Source organism: Balearica regulorum, chromosome 3 (genome assembly GCF_011004875.1).
Source record: "Balearica regulorum gibbericeps isolate bBalReg1 chromosome 3, bBalReg1.pri, whole genome shotgun sequence".
NCBI classification, from domain to species: domain Eukaryota; kingdom Metazoa; phylum Chordata; class Aves; order Gruiformes; family Gruidae; genus Balearica; species Balearica regulorum.
In genome coordinates this window covers 17,478,100-17,498,003 of record NC_046186.1, presented here as the reverse complement: position 1 = coordinate 17,498,003, position 19,904 = coordinate 17,478,100, and the positions used below count along the sequence as shown (strand labels likewise).

Below are 19,904 nucleotides of genomic sequence, written 5' to 3'. Positions count from 1 at the left end.
CATGCTCGTGGAACACAACGCGATTTCAAAGGAAAAGGAATCTCATAATTTCTGCATTGTCCTCAGATTAGGATGTTGCTTAGCAAAATGTTGGGAATCTTCAGCTTCTGCTAAAACAAAATTACAAGTGAGCAGTGTATGTCACAGGCCCTTACAGGTTACTGTTTAATCTTTGCGTGTATGATAGTGACTAAGATTAAACAAGTTTTAATTGATAGAGTGCAGAGCACAGTCACATGATTGGGGGAGGGGTTGCTTGAAATCACTAATCTAATATGACAAATGAAGTCTTTTTAGTTGAATGTTTCTATTAAAGGTTCCAGGATCTAAAAATGTGTGGTGACCATTCTTAAGCTCTGAACGCTTAAAAATCAGATTTTAGTACTGCTATTACTTTTAACATACACTTCTCTCTTTTAAGTGCTATAAGTTAAATAAAATAGTCCCTAAACTGTAATGAAGCCTGCAAAGTGGTCCTAATAGCTGTGATCATTAAAGATTTTTAGAAATTATTTTATAGAGTGATTTGATGACTAGAATCGAAGTGTGCCACTTTTCTTTGAAGCCCATAAAAATCATACATATTTATTTGTATTCTGCCTGTTTATCATGGTCCACTGCTTGTGGACCAAGAAAGAAGGGTGGGGGGCTATTGTGCAGGCAAAGAGTATCAGACAGTTTGTGTACTGAAGACGTTTTCATGTAAGTAAGGACTTATGGTGCAAAGTTTGCCCCACCAACTTAAACTTCACTGCATGCACAGATTTCCTTCTAAAGAGAGCAGAATAGAAACACTGAGAGAAGTTTAACAGGTTACTGGAACACCCTCCCCAGCATAGTAGCACTTGCTACTGGGATGAATGTGTTGCAAACAGGACGAACGTGTGGTGGGAAGATGTAAAACATAGAACCAAAAGAAAAAGTATAGTAGTACCAAAGATGGTCTTAGTTCTCCAGAGACAAATAGATTTTAATTGTTTGGGGTCTATTTAAAAGCCACTCTCTGGGAATTTATGAAAAATCCGTAAAAATAATGTTAAAGCCATGACTTGTAATTTCAGGTCTCTACTTGCCTTTGTTCTATAGATCCTATTCCATCGTTATTGCACCTCAATGATTCTATTATTTTACAGTTTAAAAGATTTTTTTTTTTTAATTTCCAGTCCTAGGAATGCAGAATGTCATTTCAGTATCAAATCCTTTTCTTCCTTACTGTCACTTATAATGCAAGTTTTTGTATCAGAAATGGTAGCAACTACTTGCCACCTAAGGCAATCCCACAGTTTTCAGCTGGCTTGGAGAGTCATAAAGGATTGATGCTTATTGAATTTCATTCCGTCTTGTATGTTAAAATTCTGTAATTTTCTCTGCTCCATTTTGGTTTTGCAAAGCTAACAAGGGCGAGAGGTAATAACAGCTTGATAGGGTGGGTGAATGTGAGACTGGATACATGCATACACCTGTGTGTTTTTAAAATTTGTACTTTCCCCATCATGTATTTTTTGCTCCTTAGGACGGGAGTTCTGTCTTCTTATACTACATGATTGTGACTTGCTTTTGAAAGCTATGTGAAGAAGGTGTTTTTTGTATGCTTTGAGAAGCAGTAGGAAATGTCATATTGTACTGTGTTTTGAGAAATTTACTACTCTTATTAGTATTTTTCCTTTTAATAAAATATATCTTTGTGCCCGCTATAATGTGCTCTTTGGTAGAACATATTTGCACACTTTTCTTACCTCATTAATAAATACAATTCTATAAACACATGTTGTTTAAAAGCTTTTTTTGTGTTCCACTTCTGCTTCCTTTCTGGAATCATGATTCTCTGTCATCAGCATCCAAAGAGGTTTCTGGAAAAGTCATTATGACACAAATGGCATGATGATTTCAAAAGGAGTGTGGGAATTTTTTTCTCTTTGAGAGGAATATGGAGGATGGAAGTTGCAGAAATATAGTAGCTAAACTGTAGGTCTGCAGCTGGAGCTTTGTGCATATTTTAAAATACAGAATTTAAACCTTAAACCTTTAAAGTACAAACAATGTGCAGTCAGTTAAAACAATGTCAAGCTATATAAGTAGATTGCTGTGCACCTTACCTTGGTGCATCCGATGATGCCTCTGCTTCCTGTTACCAAATGCCCCTGTTCCCCACAGGAAAATCAATGGAAAATATGTACAGTTCTGAAGTATTTTACTAACCGTTGCTTTCGTCTTTCGATTTTTCCCTGGTGCCGCTGCATTTCTCAGAACCATCTTACCTGGATTTAGTGTACTTCATGCTGATGCTAAAAGAAAGTAGACGTGGAAAGTGGCTAATTCTGCTTAGGTTTAACCCATCTTCACTCCCTCTTCTCATCTTCATGTTCTCTGTGTACCGTAATATCCAGCAATGCTAGGTAAAGGTGATGCCTTCATTCTGAAAGGCATTGTAAAGTCACAGGACAAAAGCCTAATCCCTACTCCAGAGCACTTACAGTCCACATGTCAAGTGGACATGGCTGATGAATACAGGTGGAGGAATCCAAGAAGACTTGGTGCACCTGACTAGTGTACTTTGTAGCTGAACTGCTCTGAAGTGTTTTCTTCTTTTATTCATATGCATTAGAGTAGTGATTCTTAAACATTTTAGTTCAGCTCTTCAATCTTTTATTTTTTTTATAATTTGCACCTTCCATATGTGTATGTATATATATGTACATATATTACATGCAACCATTCCCTATCTAAACTCCTGCACCCCAGCTTCTGAGCCTCATTCTTAACAACCCACGCAATCTGTCTGTCCCTTTTCCCCAGAAACAACCTTTGCACCTGAAGGTCCAGGAAAGTTGGGCCTAGCCCTATTTAGGTTATCTCTTCCCTCAATTGTCTTGGGTATTGAGCTTCTCTGTACTTCCTCGATGTTTACAGTCTCATCTCTCTTCATTTCTTGAAACTCCTTTCCTACAGAGGTTGTTGGTGCTTATCCCTCCCTCAGTGGAGCTCCGGAGCCTTGCCCCCCTGCAGCAGTGTTGGCCCAGCCCTGTCCATGGTACTGGAGCTATGGCTGGGGCTCAGATAGGCTTCACGCTAAGCTGGGGTGTCTCTCCTGGAAGGGGTAGCAGTGAGAGTCTTCACTTGCCGTCAGTCCTCACTGGCTCTAAATAAATGTTATATTCTTCATGAAGTTGCTAGAGAGGGAAGAAGAGATGTTCTCTGGGTGAAATCTTTCTGCAGCTTGTCCAGCTGTGGGAATATCTTCCGTCCTTGCTCCCCATTCTATGTGTAGTGATCTGTTTAGCTCAGGAGAGTTTGTGGGTGCTATAAAATGTGAGTGTTGGTAAGATAAATACCAACTGAATGTTGGTAGAAAACCATGAAAGTGTGATTCAAAAAAAAAAACAAATGAGTGTTCGTGGCTGGAGTTAGTCTGATCAGAGAGGGGGGGAGTCATGAATGAACAAGAGAGGATTGGTGTTGCCTACTAGTAAGTATTAGAATCAAAGACCTCTGTCTTACATTTGATGCAAAGGAGAGTGCTGTTTCATGTATGGAGGGGGATTCATGTCATAGCAGACAAACTGAAAGATTTAGTATCGTGAGTGGATGTGACTGAGGAAGACTGTATTTGTCAAGGCCGCAATGTTGAAATAATCCAAATTAAATTATGAGATCATGGATAAAAACCCTTAGCTTAGAGTGCAAGGCTGTATTTTAGGTTGCTCGTGCTTTGTCTGCTAACACTGCAAGCGTGAAGGAAAAGCGCAAGAGGACTAAATAAGAGCTGCATTTTGGTCACATTATGGTCAGGCATCTGTGATGACAAGCCAAGGTGATAACTTTTAGGGAAGGAAACAGACAGAAGCAGAATCACCAAATGTGAGAATCGTTGGTTTAAAGGCAGAAATAAAGTGGATGTTGTGGATGACTGGAAACAAGTGAAGTGTTTGTTGAATGGTTGGGGCTCAATTCATTGTGTGCTAAAAGCAAAACAAAGAAAAGCAAAACCAAGGCAAAACAAGCAAAAAATTGTATTTAGGGAAAAAGTCATTAAATTGAGAGCTGGTGAGGTCAGTAGAACTGAAGAGTTTATGTACTAAAGCATGAAAACTGTTATAAAGTATCCCAAGAAAGGGGAAAATTCTGAGTAAAACTACAGACTTGAAACACCCCAAGAATGTCACAAATGAGCAGAACCTGTCAGAAATGGGAAGAAAAAGCCAGGTAGTCAGGGGAAAGGTTTGCTTTAAAGAGTATGTGTAAAGACAAATTTGCAAAAGTCAAGTGTCTTTAGGAATGACAGCAGGCAGTAAAATAAAAAAACCCATTGTTTAAGCACATAGAGTTGTAAGGAGAAAAAGAAAGGATAATATACAGTTAGAATGTAGTAGTATTAAAGGTAACGTAGGTATTGCCAAATCTAAATGAGTGCTCTGCTGCAGTTTTTGAGCTCAAGGTGTGGAAGAAGGTAGAATGTATAGTGGGAATAGAGATGCAAATAAGCAAAGCAATAAACAAAGCCATGAGCTTAAAGCAATCAGTTTGTTGGGGCTGTTTAACTTGTTTTCCAGAATTCTGGAAGAACTAGGATGATAACTAGCAAATGCTCCTAACAAATCCTCTGAAGACTACGATGATATCTGATTTAAGCAGAGAGGGTTAAAAAAGCAGGGATAGAGAGAAGAGGGGAAGTATTTACAGCTAGTAAAAATGATTGCAATGGATGCAGAAATGCAGACCGTGACTGTTAAATTGAGGAGGAGAGATGTTCTTACTAAAAGATTGTAAGTATCCCTGGATGAGTGGCAGGCTAGCAAAGCAACCAGTTCCCTTTTCTGCTTCCAGAAATGCTTGAAAAATAACGTAAACAAGTATTTACAGCAACTGCCACTAATATGCAAGACGACGGTACTTTCACATTTGCTTTCATTTTTTAATTTGTAGCATAGTCAGATGTGCAAGAACTTCACATCAGGAAAAATTGTGGCTCCTTGTTTACTCTTGCATCGGTGCTGGCAATTTCTTGTGGAAGAACAGAATTACTGAGAATCATACTTGTAAAGCTGTAGAGGGTGATTACACCCAGGTTTCTTGTAAAGTTAAAATCTCTGCTTTGGTCCATTTTAACTGAGACGGATTTCCCCCCGCCTTAAACCCAGCTGGAAAATGTAGATCAAGTTATGGGACAAACAGAAGTTTGGTGTTTGTAACTATTGATTCTATTGCAAGCTGATGGTGGGATTATTTCTCTTTTTTTCCTAGCCTTTTCCCCACACAGTCTTATGTTAGCACCAAGCTCAAGCTCTTCTGTATGCAAAATGCTTACTGTATATAGTTGCTCTCGGTGGGGACAGAGACATAAGCAGGAAGAGTTTTGGTATTAGATAAGAGATTTTCTGTGATTAAGATGACCACCAGCTTCTTTTACTTGTACTAAATCCAAACTTCTTTCATGAAGTTTACATCAATGTAGGGATTAAGTGGAGGAGTAAATTTGGCTAAAAAACAACAAAAAATGGGAACACAAGAAAAAGTAAAACTCAGAAAGTAATAGCTGAAATGTCTAAGACGTAATATGAGGATCAGTCAAAAGTGAAGAGCAAGAAAATGGAATCTGAATTAAAGAAAAACTGGGAATCAAGAGAGTCATCCAGAGGCAGAAACACTGTAATTTGAGGAGTGGCTGGTCAGGAATTGGCATATAGGCAGAAGCATTAAGGAGGGGATAAGGAAATGTATCAAGAGTCTAAGGAAGTTCAGAGGAATCAAAATTGACAGGAACTGCAAAGGAAAGGGGAGTGTGGCAGTGTTTATACAGGAATTAGGATGAAAACACCAGGCACAGAATGTGGAGGGAGGGCTAATGTGAGAAAGATCAGTATAGTAAGGAGGCAGGAATAGTGGTGGAGGAAAGTGGATAATAGTGATATCATAGCTACATCCTACCCTATAGTTTAGGAGAGTGGAAGAAGAGTTCTGCATGTTATATATCTAGAAAATGGGACATAGTACTAAGTATTGTGCAGACTTTATTAACTGTTGCATATATCTCAATTTTATTTGGAAAGAGAAAATAATTTACCTTATGGGGGAGAATTTATTGATTGAGGGACTGAGATACAGTGCTGTAACTGAATGTCTTTGTTCTGGTGAGCAATGCTGCTTTGCAGGAAATACTGTTGGGTAGTATGATTCAGTACTTTTCATCTAGAGTAGTAGGCTTTGTTTTCAAGTGAGTAGGTATGGGACAGAGTTTGAAAAATTTGCTTCTTCGTATATGTGAACTCAATTTCATAAAAATATTTACTATGGAAGTGACATGTGCAGTGAAGTGTATTTCTTTGGAGTATATTCTTTAAGAGATGGCTGTAAAAGTTAACGTGAAAGAACCTATAATACAAATTCTGGCATCTGACTTGTTAAACCAAGAAGAAATAGAGAATTGAGAGAGAAGGCTGAAACTGCTCCTCATTGTCTTAGAGCAGTATGGTGTATAGAACCATCTGCTGTTTGTGGACCCCTTAGCTATCCCTGATTAAAGATCAGATTATCAATCTAGTTCTAGTCTGAAATCTATAATTCTGTCTAGGCATTATGCTAAGTATGTGTGTAGATACATCAAAACAGCTGAAGTGATTAGAGCTGAACAAATTACTTTTATGTTGCTGAAAGCTTTGTCTATGTTTAGAAGGTATATAGGAAGGGAAAAAATAGTGATATGAACATTCATACAGATTATTTTCTTGTGTTTTATGGTTTCTGTTCTTTGTTAGTGAAAGATTTGTTTCCTAGGATATGCAATTTCAAGGAAATCTAGACTGTATTCTAGGGAAGTCAGTTTAGAAACAAATGCATTTACTAATCATTTTAAGCCCTTTAATCAAACTGTCTATAGCCATACGAGTGGAAACTTCCTTAGCACATGCAAACACAGACCCCCTGCTCTGTTGTTACGTGCAAAACATGCAGTATTGAGTCTTACAAAGCACATGTTTTTAATCATTTGTTTGTTTTCCAGAACTGTAGGTGTATGTTATGCAACAACAGAAAAAATACCAGCAGAGTCCTCCTACACTTTGAACTCCATGTAGACTAGATGCTAGCTGCACTGGAGAGTAGCATTGAAGAAACAATGAAGTAGTAAATCTTTCGTAAACTGCTTTTTTGTTTGGTTTCATATGCTCTTTTGCTTATTTCATTCTCTTCTGTTGCTTAACTACTCTGGTTGTGGATCACAAGCTTTTCATATAAGTATTTTCAGTCTTCTCTGTGCTAGTGATGGACTGGTAGTGGTTGCCACTGCCTTCCCTGTCCCCCGAGCCATATGGATGTGGTGATGGTACAAGGGCACATGGTGCTTGGTTACATAAAGATTTGGGTGTTTGTCCCTTCAGTTTCAGTCAGTTGATTCAGTAGCTGTTTCCTTTTTTTTTTTTTTTTTTTTTAAAGAACACAAGAAAATTGCTGATAGGCCTGGATCTGCTTCTCTGTTCTAAACTGCTTCAATTTTAAATGCAGAAGTTGTTCAGTGTTTTGTCTTATGTAGCAGCTGTGTTTGAATTTACCTTCGTAATGCTCAGTGGTTTACTCTATTTTATAGATATCTTCTATGTATGCGAACTCCCTAATTATTTTGGCAAAGGTCACCCTGGGGGAAAGCTTTTATTTTTACATCAAATATAATGTAAATGGGTGGTTTATATCTACTGTTTGGTACACTAATAATTGTGTGACTTAAGATTCACTTACACTTCTAGGAAGCTGTCCTTAGTGACATGAGTGCCAGAACTGTTAATTTTAGTTATACTTAAAGCTGTTGAAATTCTAGCAGAATTTAAGATCATTGTTTTCAAGACTGTGATAGTGTCTTGAGATTTCTCCAGTTGGGTACCTAAAATGAATGGTAATATATGACAGTTTGGATGCATTCTTTCACTTAAAAACAAATTTCCAAATGGAAATTCATAGAATATTATGTTTATGCATTTATATAAGAGAACTCAAACTCTTTACTGATAACTACAGCATGACAAAGCATCATCAAAATGAAATTAGTGCAATTTCTTTTTTTCATTTGACCAAAAGAGGAAGATACTGATGTTATCAAATGTTTGATTGCCATAAGTTGTAAAAGAAAACTAAGTTGTAGTAATTAATGTGCCACCAGTATTATAGGTAGATGCCTTTCATAAATTTCTGCCCTAATAACAGAGAGGTGATGTCCGATGTATTGCTCTACCTCTGCTTATCCTAATTTTGACTGTATTTCCCTAGGAATACTTGGTACATTTAAGGTGGTTTGTCTTTGTCTCTTCTGGAGTCTCCTCTAGTTACCTGTCATTCTTTGTTGTGGGGGAGTATGGTGTCCTAAAAGTGCCAGGTCTGTCATGAACTGGATAAAGTTTGTGTGCCATTTCAGAATGGCCACCTCATATATATGTCTGCCAAGGAAGTTTGTAATACAGATTTTATTATTTCTGATGAGAAGCTCTCGGAGGCCTGTTAAGACGGAAGTTTGATTGTGCTATGTTGCTGTAGACTCTTTTCTTGGTTAATTACTGGATAAATAAAGAAGATAAAGAAAAAGTCAAAGGAGCACTGGATGGGGAGGGATAGGTCATTTTGTGGCGTCCAGTTGATCTGTGCACATACCACAAAGATTTTGATTTTTGGGACAGAGTAAGTGCATCATATATAGGGAAAACTTACTATTTAGTTCTTCATCATTTTCTAGAGATTGCAACTGAGATGTCTGCCTGGTTCAAGCAGAGAGTTCGAAGACGACTAAAACCAAATCAGACCATTGATAGGGGAACTTTCGAGTATCTGGAAAGCGTTTCATTTGTTGATTACTCCCATAAATAACTAAAAATTCTCTATTCAAAAAGCTTGTCATATGGAGAATAAAAGGGCATTATGTTCTGCAGAGATTAATTCTTGTTGGCTCTGATGGTGTATAAAAAGATTTAATGCTAGGGAAAAGAGTACTGAATTGAGAAATCTGCAAAAGGAAAATCCCATCAGCCCAGCTCATCATAAAAGCTGTTGAGCGATACAGGGTGAGGATGAGCCTCTTCCAACAGCTGGGCTCCGAACCATGAAGGGCTTTGATGAATGCTGACAGCAAACAGAAAAAACAGGAAGCTAGAGAAAAGTCTCTTGCAGGCTAAGGACCAGAGAATTTTGACGTGGGTAAAGAGATGGTAAAGTTTACTTGGCTGTTCAAGACAGTTGTCACTGGAACTTTATCTTGTTATCTACGTTACTTTGTTTTACATAATGATATATCTTAGCATGTTGAAGCATGTAATACTAAATACATGGATATGGATATCAGGAATTGGCTAGTGCAACTGGAAAATTAAACAACAATTAAATAATAAGGGAGTTTTATTTGCACACCCTTTGTTTTAAAAATGAGCCACTGTAAAGAGTAAGTGCAACTGTTACGTTGCTTATGAGATCTGTATTTAAAGTCCAGTCATCTTGTCTTTGATTGCAGCAGAAAGCTGCGATGGTGGTGGTGAAATTGTGAAAAGAGAAGTAAAATATATTTCTCAGTATAAAAAATGGTTAGTACAGGAGGTGGATGTGTTCTGGAGGAATAGTTGGCATAAGCAGCCTCCATTCTTTTCTCTTAGGCAAGAGGGTTTATTATACAAAAACACTTGGTGTCGGCTCCCGCTTAATTATCTCTTGCATTTCCAACTTTATGTAGCGAGGGAATCCTGTGAAAATTGAATGATTAATAGAAAGATACAGTACCTTTTTTTTGTTCAGTGTGCAACAGTATCATGTAGTGACTTGTATTAATGATGTAACATTTTGTAGGCTCCAAACCTCTGATTTGGGATTTCTCTTTACTGATAGAAGTGGCTTGTTAGAGAATTCTGATTTTCAGGCATCACTAATTTGTTGTAATACAAAATAAAGTGATTGTACAAAGTCATCATGCTCAAGTGTGGTTTTATATACAACATACAGCTGTGTCAAATTTTCCCATCTTTTACCTTTGCAACCAAATTACCTTTTACTTACAAGTATTAATTTCCCAAAGCAGTGGTATTATCTCTTTTCACCATGCATACCCTTAGCTGTATGCACAATAGGTCAGAGCCAAAATGTTTACTACGTTTTTCTGCTGGATAGACCAGTGCTTATTCAAACAGATTGCCTTGGCATGGGGCCCACAAGAACCACAAACCCAGATGCTAGAGAAATAATGCTTTTGTGGAAAGACACTTTGCAGAGACAATTCTGCCATAAACCCTGTCCTTTTTATTGTGTGTCTGTACCTTCACAGTCTGTTAAGTAGACAGGGCTCACACCTAGGAGCTTATTTATACACATTAACTGTCATAGCTACTGTAGAAGATAATGTTCTGGAATATTTCTTCACAGGCACACTCCAAATAAAGCAATTAGCAAAAATAAAGTTTTAAAAATTATTATTCTTCTAGAATATGTTCAGAGGTTAGAATGCCTTGCACCAGACTATGCCTCTGAGGTTTTTTTCCACCCTTTGTATCATTCCCTCCCTGAATGTGCCAGGTGATCAGTGGAAGGAAACTGGAGAGGATTTAGAAAAGAAACTTATACATGGAGGGAGGAAATGACATAACAGTAGGAGAATGGAGAGAGGATTTTGGAGGGGGAAATAACATAACTTAGGAAGTTTTTTACCACCTTCTGTAACAGGAAAGTAGATTGAGGCCAGCAGTGTAGACAGTTCATTTCTAGTAGAAAAATAACAAGCTGAGATAGAATGTCTGTGGATATCTCTGATCTTTTGAGTCAGAGGATTAATTACAGCAAGCATCAGATTGCCTGTAAAGATACACCAGAAAAGAGAAACAATTGTGCTTGTTGGGTATGAGTATTCAAAACTTGCTATTGTTACTTTTTAAACAAGACCAATCCAGTAAGGCCCAAGAGCTGAGTCTTGTTCTGCTGTCTTTATAGTAAATATTTGATTACCTCTTTTCCTTACTAACTGACCGAGCTTCTTCCTGTGTCCTTTTGTTTTTGAGAAGGACATTCCTATTTGTGTTCAGTGTCTGCAGCACCTCTGGCATTATTACTTATTCTGAAATGCTGGAATGGGTGAAGTACAGAATAATTTATGGCTATTGAGTAGCCCAATATCTTAATGCAAATTGCTAAAATTGAGAATGAGATTAGATTTTGTTTTAAAGATACAATGGTTAAGATAATTGTTGATAGTGGATCTAAAGTCACTATGTTAATATTTGATTTGTATCTTTGTCAGTTAGATGGGCAGTATGGGGTTCCTGCATCCAGGATTATTTTTCAAATTACTTGAGGATTTATTTCCCCAAATTTTGTTACTGCTTTAGCAGTACTTCCAAGCTTGTTGTTGTTGTTCCAATGAATTCTTTATTTCTTTTTAAAAATATAAATAAATAAAAATGGTTACCTTGAGACTTCATAAATTCAAATCCAGGTCTGTGAATACTTTCAGCAAAATCCCCATCCAAATGTGAAATAGTTAATTTTAGCCTTTCTACAATGAAGCTGCTGTGGGTAAGAAGAAAGGAATGTATTAGAGACTTTTGACTGTTTTAAGTAAGAAATAGAGCAAAGATGATACGGCCTCCTCCTTCCCCCTTCCTCCCTCACTGCTTCCCACAGTAGGCCGTCGGCAGTGATGAAGGCACTCGCACTGAGCTGCAAGAAGTTGAGTTAAGGTTTTTTTTACTTTCCCTTGTCTTGAGTTAGAAAACTTGGGGCTCTTGTTGCTCTAGAGAACAGCCTGTTGGGCTATGTAGTGTTTCTGGTTGTGAGTCTCTCAGTCTTTTCTTTTTAAACTGATTGCTGGAAACTGGGAGATTATCCTGGGGAAGGATGTGTACATGCTTTTCTTTGCATGCTGCCCGAAACATCTGCTGTTTGCTGCTACTAATAGAGGATATCAGGTTAAATGGAGTGTTGATCTGACGCAGTATGGCTATTTTTCTGTTCCTCTACAGATAAATAATTATTTTCTGGGCCACCAAAAAATGAGGCACTGGTGTAAGGACACTTGCATTAGATAAAGACCCAGACTTCTGCTGTAAGTTTGGCATAAAAGAAGTTTAATGAACGTCCAACCACTGGAGCCTGGAGACTCTCCGTTTATGCTGCTACTGCCCCGTACCATTCGGTTCTGTAAAAGGTGCCAAAATCATCTTTGGGAGGTTTGATTACTCAGTTTCTCCCTTCCTGCTTTTTTTCCTCCCCCAATTAAATATGATAAATATAGAACAGTTTGTTCCTCTCCCTCCCTCCCCGCTCCACTGAAAAGAGTAATACATTCATGTTTTGTGCCAGCCTGAAATGTATTGAATATATTTATTAATTTGAGCCAATACCCCTTCAAAAAGAAGCCTGTATTTTGCACAAATCTATTTAGACAATATATATACAATATGGATTGGTGCTAGTTTTGAGGTGGGTTGGGTTTGTTTTTTGGTTTGTGGTTTTTTTTTTTTTAAGTAGTAATGAAATGTGTGAACATTGTATTTCCCAGTGGGCTTAAATCTTTCTAGGCAATGTGCAATGGACTTGAATAGCTGTATTATTATTATTTTAAAGAGTCAGGGCAGATTGTGGCATATGAACTAGGATGTAGAATAACATTTCAGGAGGTTTCAGTTACTTTGGACTGATTTCTTCCTTGTAAGATGGGTTTGGTTCTAATTAGTTGGCACATTTTATTGTTCAGAGGTAGAAAGCTTTGAAGTGGTAAAAATGGAAGTCGGCCTTTGGCAAGTGAAACTGGACCTTGTTCCTACGTGAGTGAAAAAGCTTTGCTACTGATCACTGGTAGTTGAGTCTTCTTTCTAGTGCTCATTTGAAAAGCTGTGTTTTCTGTGTATTTTGGTATGCTTGTCTCTCTCTCTAGTATGCTTATTACAGACATGTTTGTTGCTAAATTCTCGTCAGGCATATAGAACTTTAAAATATTTTGTGTAATGAATTGTGTGGCTGCTTCTATGCTCTATATGGGCCTCGGAAATGCATTTACTTCATTATTGTAATTTTGAAATTTTCACCCTATGGCACCCCAAATACCTAATGCTTGTATTACTGAATAGCTTGTGGAAAAATATATTAGCAGTATGTCCAAAGGATATTTGTGATGGGTGCCAAAATGTTAGCCTTAACTTGCTAGGAAAGAAACAACATTGCAATTTAAAAAAAATAAATTGCAATTCTATTGCAGGTAATTTTAGGGTTTGTTTTTTTCATGGTGTATATGATCACGTGTGGCAACTGCATAGAGAGATAAACTAATTGAAGATACAGGAAAAAAAGAAAAATTACATATTGTTCAAGCGTAGCAAATAAAAGATGTCTAAATTTGTAATTGTTTCTATGCAATTTTAAGAGGTTAGCTATGCATTTTGAAGAAGAATACTGACAGGAGCACCAGGTTTGATAATAAATTTCCTAACATTAATGTATTTTAATTCAACATTGCCATTTATTTAGAAGCCTTGAAAGTCATGTCAAGAGAACAAGATCAATACCAGGTTGATCATAGCATATGTGTTTTATACTTGTCAAACAAGTGATTTCTATGATCTGTAGATATGCTACAGCAACACCACATAGGTTCTGATGTAAAAAGTAATTTACCCTAAAAATGATTTCACAAGATTAACAGTAGAAGTCACATAAAAGTAAATGAACAGAGGACATAAATACTGTGTTCGGAAAAATATTGCTCTGACAAGGGGATGCTCAAGAAGATCACTTTTGAGTTTGTTTCAGTTCACGCTGCATAGGACCACTTTTAAAATAATGTAACTTCTTTTCTAATGTACTGTGTAGAATTTGTTTTTTTCCCCCTAAATCAAATCTATATATACTGTTTTTAATAAGAGGGAAGTCTGAGCACTCATCAGTAGAAACTGAGTGGGACTGTGAAATTATTTATATGGCGTCTTTGACTACATTGTGCTGAAATAAACAGATGCCAAAATAAACAGTCTTGCAAAAGAGTTTTTTTGAGTCAAAACTAGAAGCATTACATGAGAGGACAAAATGATCCCACTATATGAATTACATGGTCACTTTTCTTCTGGTTTGGAAATTTACTGGGCATTTTAAGTGGGTCAAAAGAAATGCTAGAATGTGCAACCTCAGAAGCCATTTTAAATTTCACTGCTGACACTGTACTGAAAGTGCACAAAGCAGTTGAATTAGGGGAGGGTAGCATTTTGGCATGTATCTGTGCATCGGTGTAGTGTGTGTATATTTATGAAACAAATACAGGATAAGAAATTCAAAGTATAATAAAGCTACAGCTGTATTTAAACTGACTTCTAAGTGCTAAGATTTGGACAAAGAAAACAATGAGAAACTATGAAGAACAGTACTAAAGACAGCTGACATTTTCAAGTTTTATGCTGAAATAACTACTTTGAAATGTGAGTTGTGAATAAGCACCGATGTCTTTCAATTAAATAAAGGCAATGTCTTCCTCCCCATTTTTTGGTCTATAAGCAAGACTGAAATACAGTATTACAGATGTAAAGTTTTTCAGTATTTTGTCCATCAGTCTGTAGACATACATAGCCACTCTTAAATACAGCATTATCAAAAGATTTCACAAAGGAATGTAGGACTAGAAGAAACCTCCTATAGGAGCAAGAATAGTTTCTTACTACAATAGGAAACAACATAATAATCCTTCATAAATTTCTTCAGGTCCCTCTTAAAATGTCTAAATGAAAGCTTTCCAAACAGGATTTGCTTTTTCCTTAAAATGAAAGCTTTCCAAACAGGATTTGCTTTTCCCAATTCCTAAGCACAATGTGTTCAGGTAGAGCTTTTACTCAGCTGTTCTTATACTAACATTATTTTTTAGCTTAAATGTTTATCGACGTTAATCCCTTTTTCCTCTTCGTTACCACCAGTAAGGAATTTAGGTAGGACCTTTTCCATTCAGGAGAGAGGAGGCTACCTACAGCCTGTCAGTGTAACTGAACAAGTGCAAGGTATGGGCAATCAGTGCAATACTATCCAAACGAAATCAAATTGATCATTAGTTGCCTAGATAACAGCCCAAACACCCTTGGGTGACTGGGGATCATTTCAGGAAGGCAGCCTGTTCTTACATTTAATGCTTTTTTTTATTATTATTATTTATTCAAGCATTTTGTGCTTTTTACTTATTTATATTTGTGTAGTGGGCACATTCCAATTCCCTCTAGCTGTTTGTTTGAGCTAGCCAATTTTAAGTTTGCTACAGTTTATTCCCTGTCAACTAATTATAAAACCAGAGTTGTTCAAGAAAGACTTTTTATTCCATTCTGTACTTCACATACTGGTGGATGAAAGCAACACCTACATTGCCTGCCATTTTGTGTGTGTAATTTTTCTGTAAGCATTTATCAGATTAAAAAATCCAGTGGTTTAGACAGACCTGTAAGCTGTCAAAACCAACATTTTGGATCTACGCTTTTTTAATTTCAAAGAGTATGTAGTATTCAGTGACTTTTTTTTATTTGTTTCTTTCCTTGTCTTTGGTGGAAGGAGACCTGTATCTTTATGGTTTTGTTTTTCATAGCTATATCACTTTGGCACCCCCTGTGGTAATTCTGCAATCATCTGGCAAGCCAAACCCCTTTATTCTCCTTTTTTTTTTTTTTCCTGACTGATCTCCCAGTTCATGTATGTATTTTTCCCTTGCCGTCTTCACTGTTGAATTTCTGCCCATTCTCATAAATCACATTAATTAATTTAATCAGCAGTAAAACACTCATATTTTTAAATAGTAAACCAGTTTATTTTTGTGACAGTTTGTTCATTTTGCTAATTACAATATTCTTTTAGGCTTTATATGCAAATACAATTGCACAGTGTACTGACTGTCTCAAATTACTTCAATTCCTCACTCTTTTGGTTGTTTTTTTTTTGGTTTTTTTTGACTGAGAGAGGGACAAAATAACAAGTTTGAGTCCAAATTGCCTTGGTACAAAGGTAGGATACTTTCCTACTGGGATAATTTTTCTCTGTTTTTCATGGCTTTGGAGTGGATCATCTACCTGAACAGAAGCTGAGCCGAGTCCTCAGCTAGCAAAGTCTGTTAACTCAGTGTTGGTCAAGGTAGTATTTAGCCTGCTTCTGTCATGTTGGTTCCCTGATCTTTCAGCATTGTTCTACAGACTCAGTGTCTGCTATCACCATAACAATGTGGTAGCAGTTTCCAGACAAACTGAACTTACAAAGCCTGTTCTATTGGGGGAATGAATATGTGAAGAGATGTTGAGACTAATGTAATGCTAAAGGTTAAAAAAAAAGTAGCTGGTAGAGATAATAGCATAGTAAAAGTGCTCGCCACACTCATGCAGCTACTGAAACCTTGTTCAGAAATCCCTGGAGGATTCTTCAGCAGGAGCACCTGGGTATGTTGGTCCTCCTACTCATTCCTGTTTTTCCCATTGTCGTTTCCGTTGTGTTGTATCAAAGAGCTGCCTGATAGCCAGAGTTGGAAAGTTGAACAAACTTCCTCCCCTTGCATGATTTAAATAAAGCATGGATCTCTTCTCTCCTGTGGTTTATGACATGTCCCCACAAGCACTTGCACTGGCACAGCTGAAAAGGCAGGCAGGGGAAGAGGGGAGGACCCAAGGAAACCTGGCCTGGCAGTCCTGTACATTTTCACCACATTAGGTCGTTAGGTTTTGCTTGTTCTGCTGCCCTCAGTAGTGTCTGTGGGGTGTTGTTCCCCCCTCCCCCGTCATTCTTGTTTTGAATTTTTATGTGAACTGGCTGGCTGAGATAACTAGATGCTTGAATTGTCATTACTGATGTGTTAGGGGCATTAGCTATCATTTCTGTTGGGCCCTGGCGATGCTGTGCCTTGCGGGTTTGCTCTTCTACCGCCTAATCCCTGTGAAAGCTGGTTGAGAGAAGCTGCAGACCAAAATGATGACTTTGGTTGAGGAAGAGGACTACAGGTTTTTTCACTTACTGAGAGTCTGTGTTTTCTGACTGAGGCAGAACATTTTATGAATCTATAGGTCAGTCTAGATCCCTGACCACAGTAGTACAAGTGGTTCATAATTCATCCAATGCGTTGATCCTTCCAACACTTTTTTAAGAAGTACTGTCTTGTTTATCTCTCTTCTCCTCCTCCCCCCCAAACTAAGGTGCAGAAATTAAATAGTTTATCAACTGCACAAACAAATCTGAGACTTAGTGGGGAACTGAATCTATAACTTTTAAGTCTCTGGCCATCAGCTTTCTCTTTGGACTGTTACTTGTAATGCTTGTAGTTGGAGACATTCCTTTTGCTTTGTCTCCAGGAGGGTAATTGCCCTTTGATGTAGTCCTTGATGAAATTATCATTCCTCTGTTGTCAGCTGATCAGATGGTGCTTTTCTGAGGTTATATTTAGAAATCACCGAATACACAATGAGGGAGTTTACCTCATGTACTCCCATCCAGACAGGTGACTAATCTAACCTTTGAGATGGCACTGTATACAGCTTTGTTATAGTGGATGCAATTCAAATTGCTGAAGAGGGCAAATAGAGCTGCGTGTGACTTTTACAGGCTTTCTTAGGGGTTTTTTTCCCTTCCTCTGTACTTCAGAATTCCCAGGTGAAATCGCCTCTGCACTTCTGCACTTCTGCTAATATGTTTCAGATGTGGACTATAAAGATGCTGGAGGTAAAACTTCCAATGGATATAGCAGTACTATGACACTATAACATTAACGTTAAGGCAACATTTAAATCTGTTGGTTTCCATGGAATGTTGCAGAGATTTTGCCCAGCTATTTGTGGTCTGAATGGATTCTGTTTAAGAATACTTCCATAAATATGAGGGATAATATTTCTTTTTGCATTCAGTATGTTAAAATAATTGGATAGGATCCTAGCGACTGACTTTTCTGCATCATTTCTCTTACACAAATTATTAACAATAAAACAATGGTAAGTCAGATGTGTAGCTGCTGCAATTCAGTGAAATCTTTTGAATGAAAACTGGAATTAATTTGGTGCTTTTTGTTTGCTTTTTTTAGCATGTATCATGCTAAACAGCTCTTGGCGTAATATAATTTATAGTGTTCAGTATCATTCTTCAGTTGGGTCTAAAAACATCGCCGTCTCTGGAACTCATACTTAAATTTTCGTGCAGTTTCACAAATGTTTTTTGTTGTTTTTTTAATAAATCATTTGTATTACCATTATTCTGTTTCTCCGTTATGGAGCAATTGTATGTTTTTGGGTCTGCACATATTTCACTTCAGTAGGCAAAATGGTTGCCTGCTTCCACTTCTTTCTTTGAAACAAATTGGTTTTAAGTGCTTAAGTATTCTGGGCAGGATTTAAACTTGAATTTTATGTTGTGTTTGTGAAAGCTTTGCCTAGTGATAAAATGTGTGAAAGATATTTGAGAGATATGGAATTTATTTTGTTCAGCATAGCAGTGAGAAAGTTCATATGGTTGGGAGTACAATTAATTAACTAAATTATCGAGGAAAACTGAAATGAAATTCCACTTTTAATATTCTGCCTGGGGAAGTGATATTGCTTGTTTCTTCAGAAGTGTCAGAACATACAGTGGATTGAAACTGTTTTAAGCTTCTTTAATAATTTAACATGGGAAGAAGATATTGTGTAAATAGTTTCATTTTAGATTGTGCTGGATATATGGGGTGCTGGTCACCGGCAAAAGAGGGAGGATGTATTTTTGTGGACAAGGGGACAGAATAGGTTGTATGGATGGGGGTGGGAGCAACTGGCAAGTAATTTATTAATTACAGAAATAAAGTTAATTAACATAATAGTGTTATAATTACAGAAGGCTTCTAGGGCACAGGTTTACCAGAGGACAATCTGGTATTTCACATTTCATTTTTCTCTTCTGTTTTAGGCTCTGGATGTCGACCGAACTGTTCTCTATAAAATGAAGAAATCTGTCAAAGCCATAAACATATCTGGTCTGGGTAAGTACATAATAATTTCTGGTAGTTTATATTGGTGAAACTGGAGGATTTAAATAGTCAGTCGTCTTACTGAGTCAGAAAGAGTTATATGGGTGATTCCGAGAAGAGAAAAATGTACATTTTAAATAGCAGTCTTGAACTAGCTGCTTGATCGTGAGCTCAGTAAGAATGAAATTTTGTGAGGTAGCTGAACCTATCTAGCTGCTGTACTGCTATGAAGCAGGGAAGCCGTGCTCTCCTCTTTCTACCAGATCTGGGCTACCTGCTCCTTCTACCACCTCTGGCATATCCCTAGATGAGATTTTTAGCTCATATAAAGCTGCATATGCAGTGAAATCAACTGAATTGGGATTAGATGAGCACCTGAAATGGTAAGGCATATGTATCATTGAGACCATGGGAGTCGTGAGGTTACTCTCTTTGGCAGCAATAAGAAGCTGCATTGGCTCTACTGCTTTGTGAAACCTCACCCTTCCTGGTGGCTTCCAGTCACGTATGTTGAGGAATTCATGACGAGAGAGAGCTGATGAGCTGCAATTTTTTATTGTCATGATGCCCCAAATCAGCTATTCCTCTTACAATGCTGATAAAAATACAAAGAGCTATTGCTGCATGCATTTATATATGTGTGTCAATCTCATGGAGTTTTGTGTGTTTATCATCTTTGAAAAAAATAACTGAAGCTTTTGGTTTTGTGGATCAGCAGCATTTTGTGAATAAGAAACAGCATTTGTTTTTGTGGATAAGAAACAGCATTTTGTTGGCTTTTGTCCTTGCTTTGCAGTTCATAGCAATTAGAGCTAACAAAACCTCTATTATATGCAAAACAGATAGGCCTGGCGACCTCGGAGAGCCACCAGTATCTGACAAAACTTATGGGCATGTTGATGTTCAGATACAAGGTTATAGCAAGAACTGCTGTTGTGGTATAATTCTTATAAGCTAATTGAAAGGAAGT

At 37.4% G+C, this 19,904-nt stretch overlaps 1 protein-coding gene across 3 annotated transcripts in view; it reads left to right on the top strand.

The window, feature by feature from the left end:
- ASAP2 (ArfGAP with SH3 domain, ankyrin repeat and PH domain 2) overlaps positions 1 to 19,904 on the top strand; it is a 92,884-nt gene that overhangs the window by 3,985 nt on the left and 68,995 nt on the right. For all 3 annotated transcript variants that reach the window (XM_075750648.1, XM_075750649.1, XM_075750647.1), the window contains exon 2: positions 18,874 to 18,946. In XM_075750648.1, coding sequence (XP_075606763.1) covers positions 18,874 to 18,946 — 73 coding nt within the window. The remainder of the gene's footprint in view (positions 1 to 18,873; positions 18,947 to 19,904) is intronic.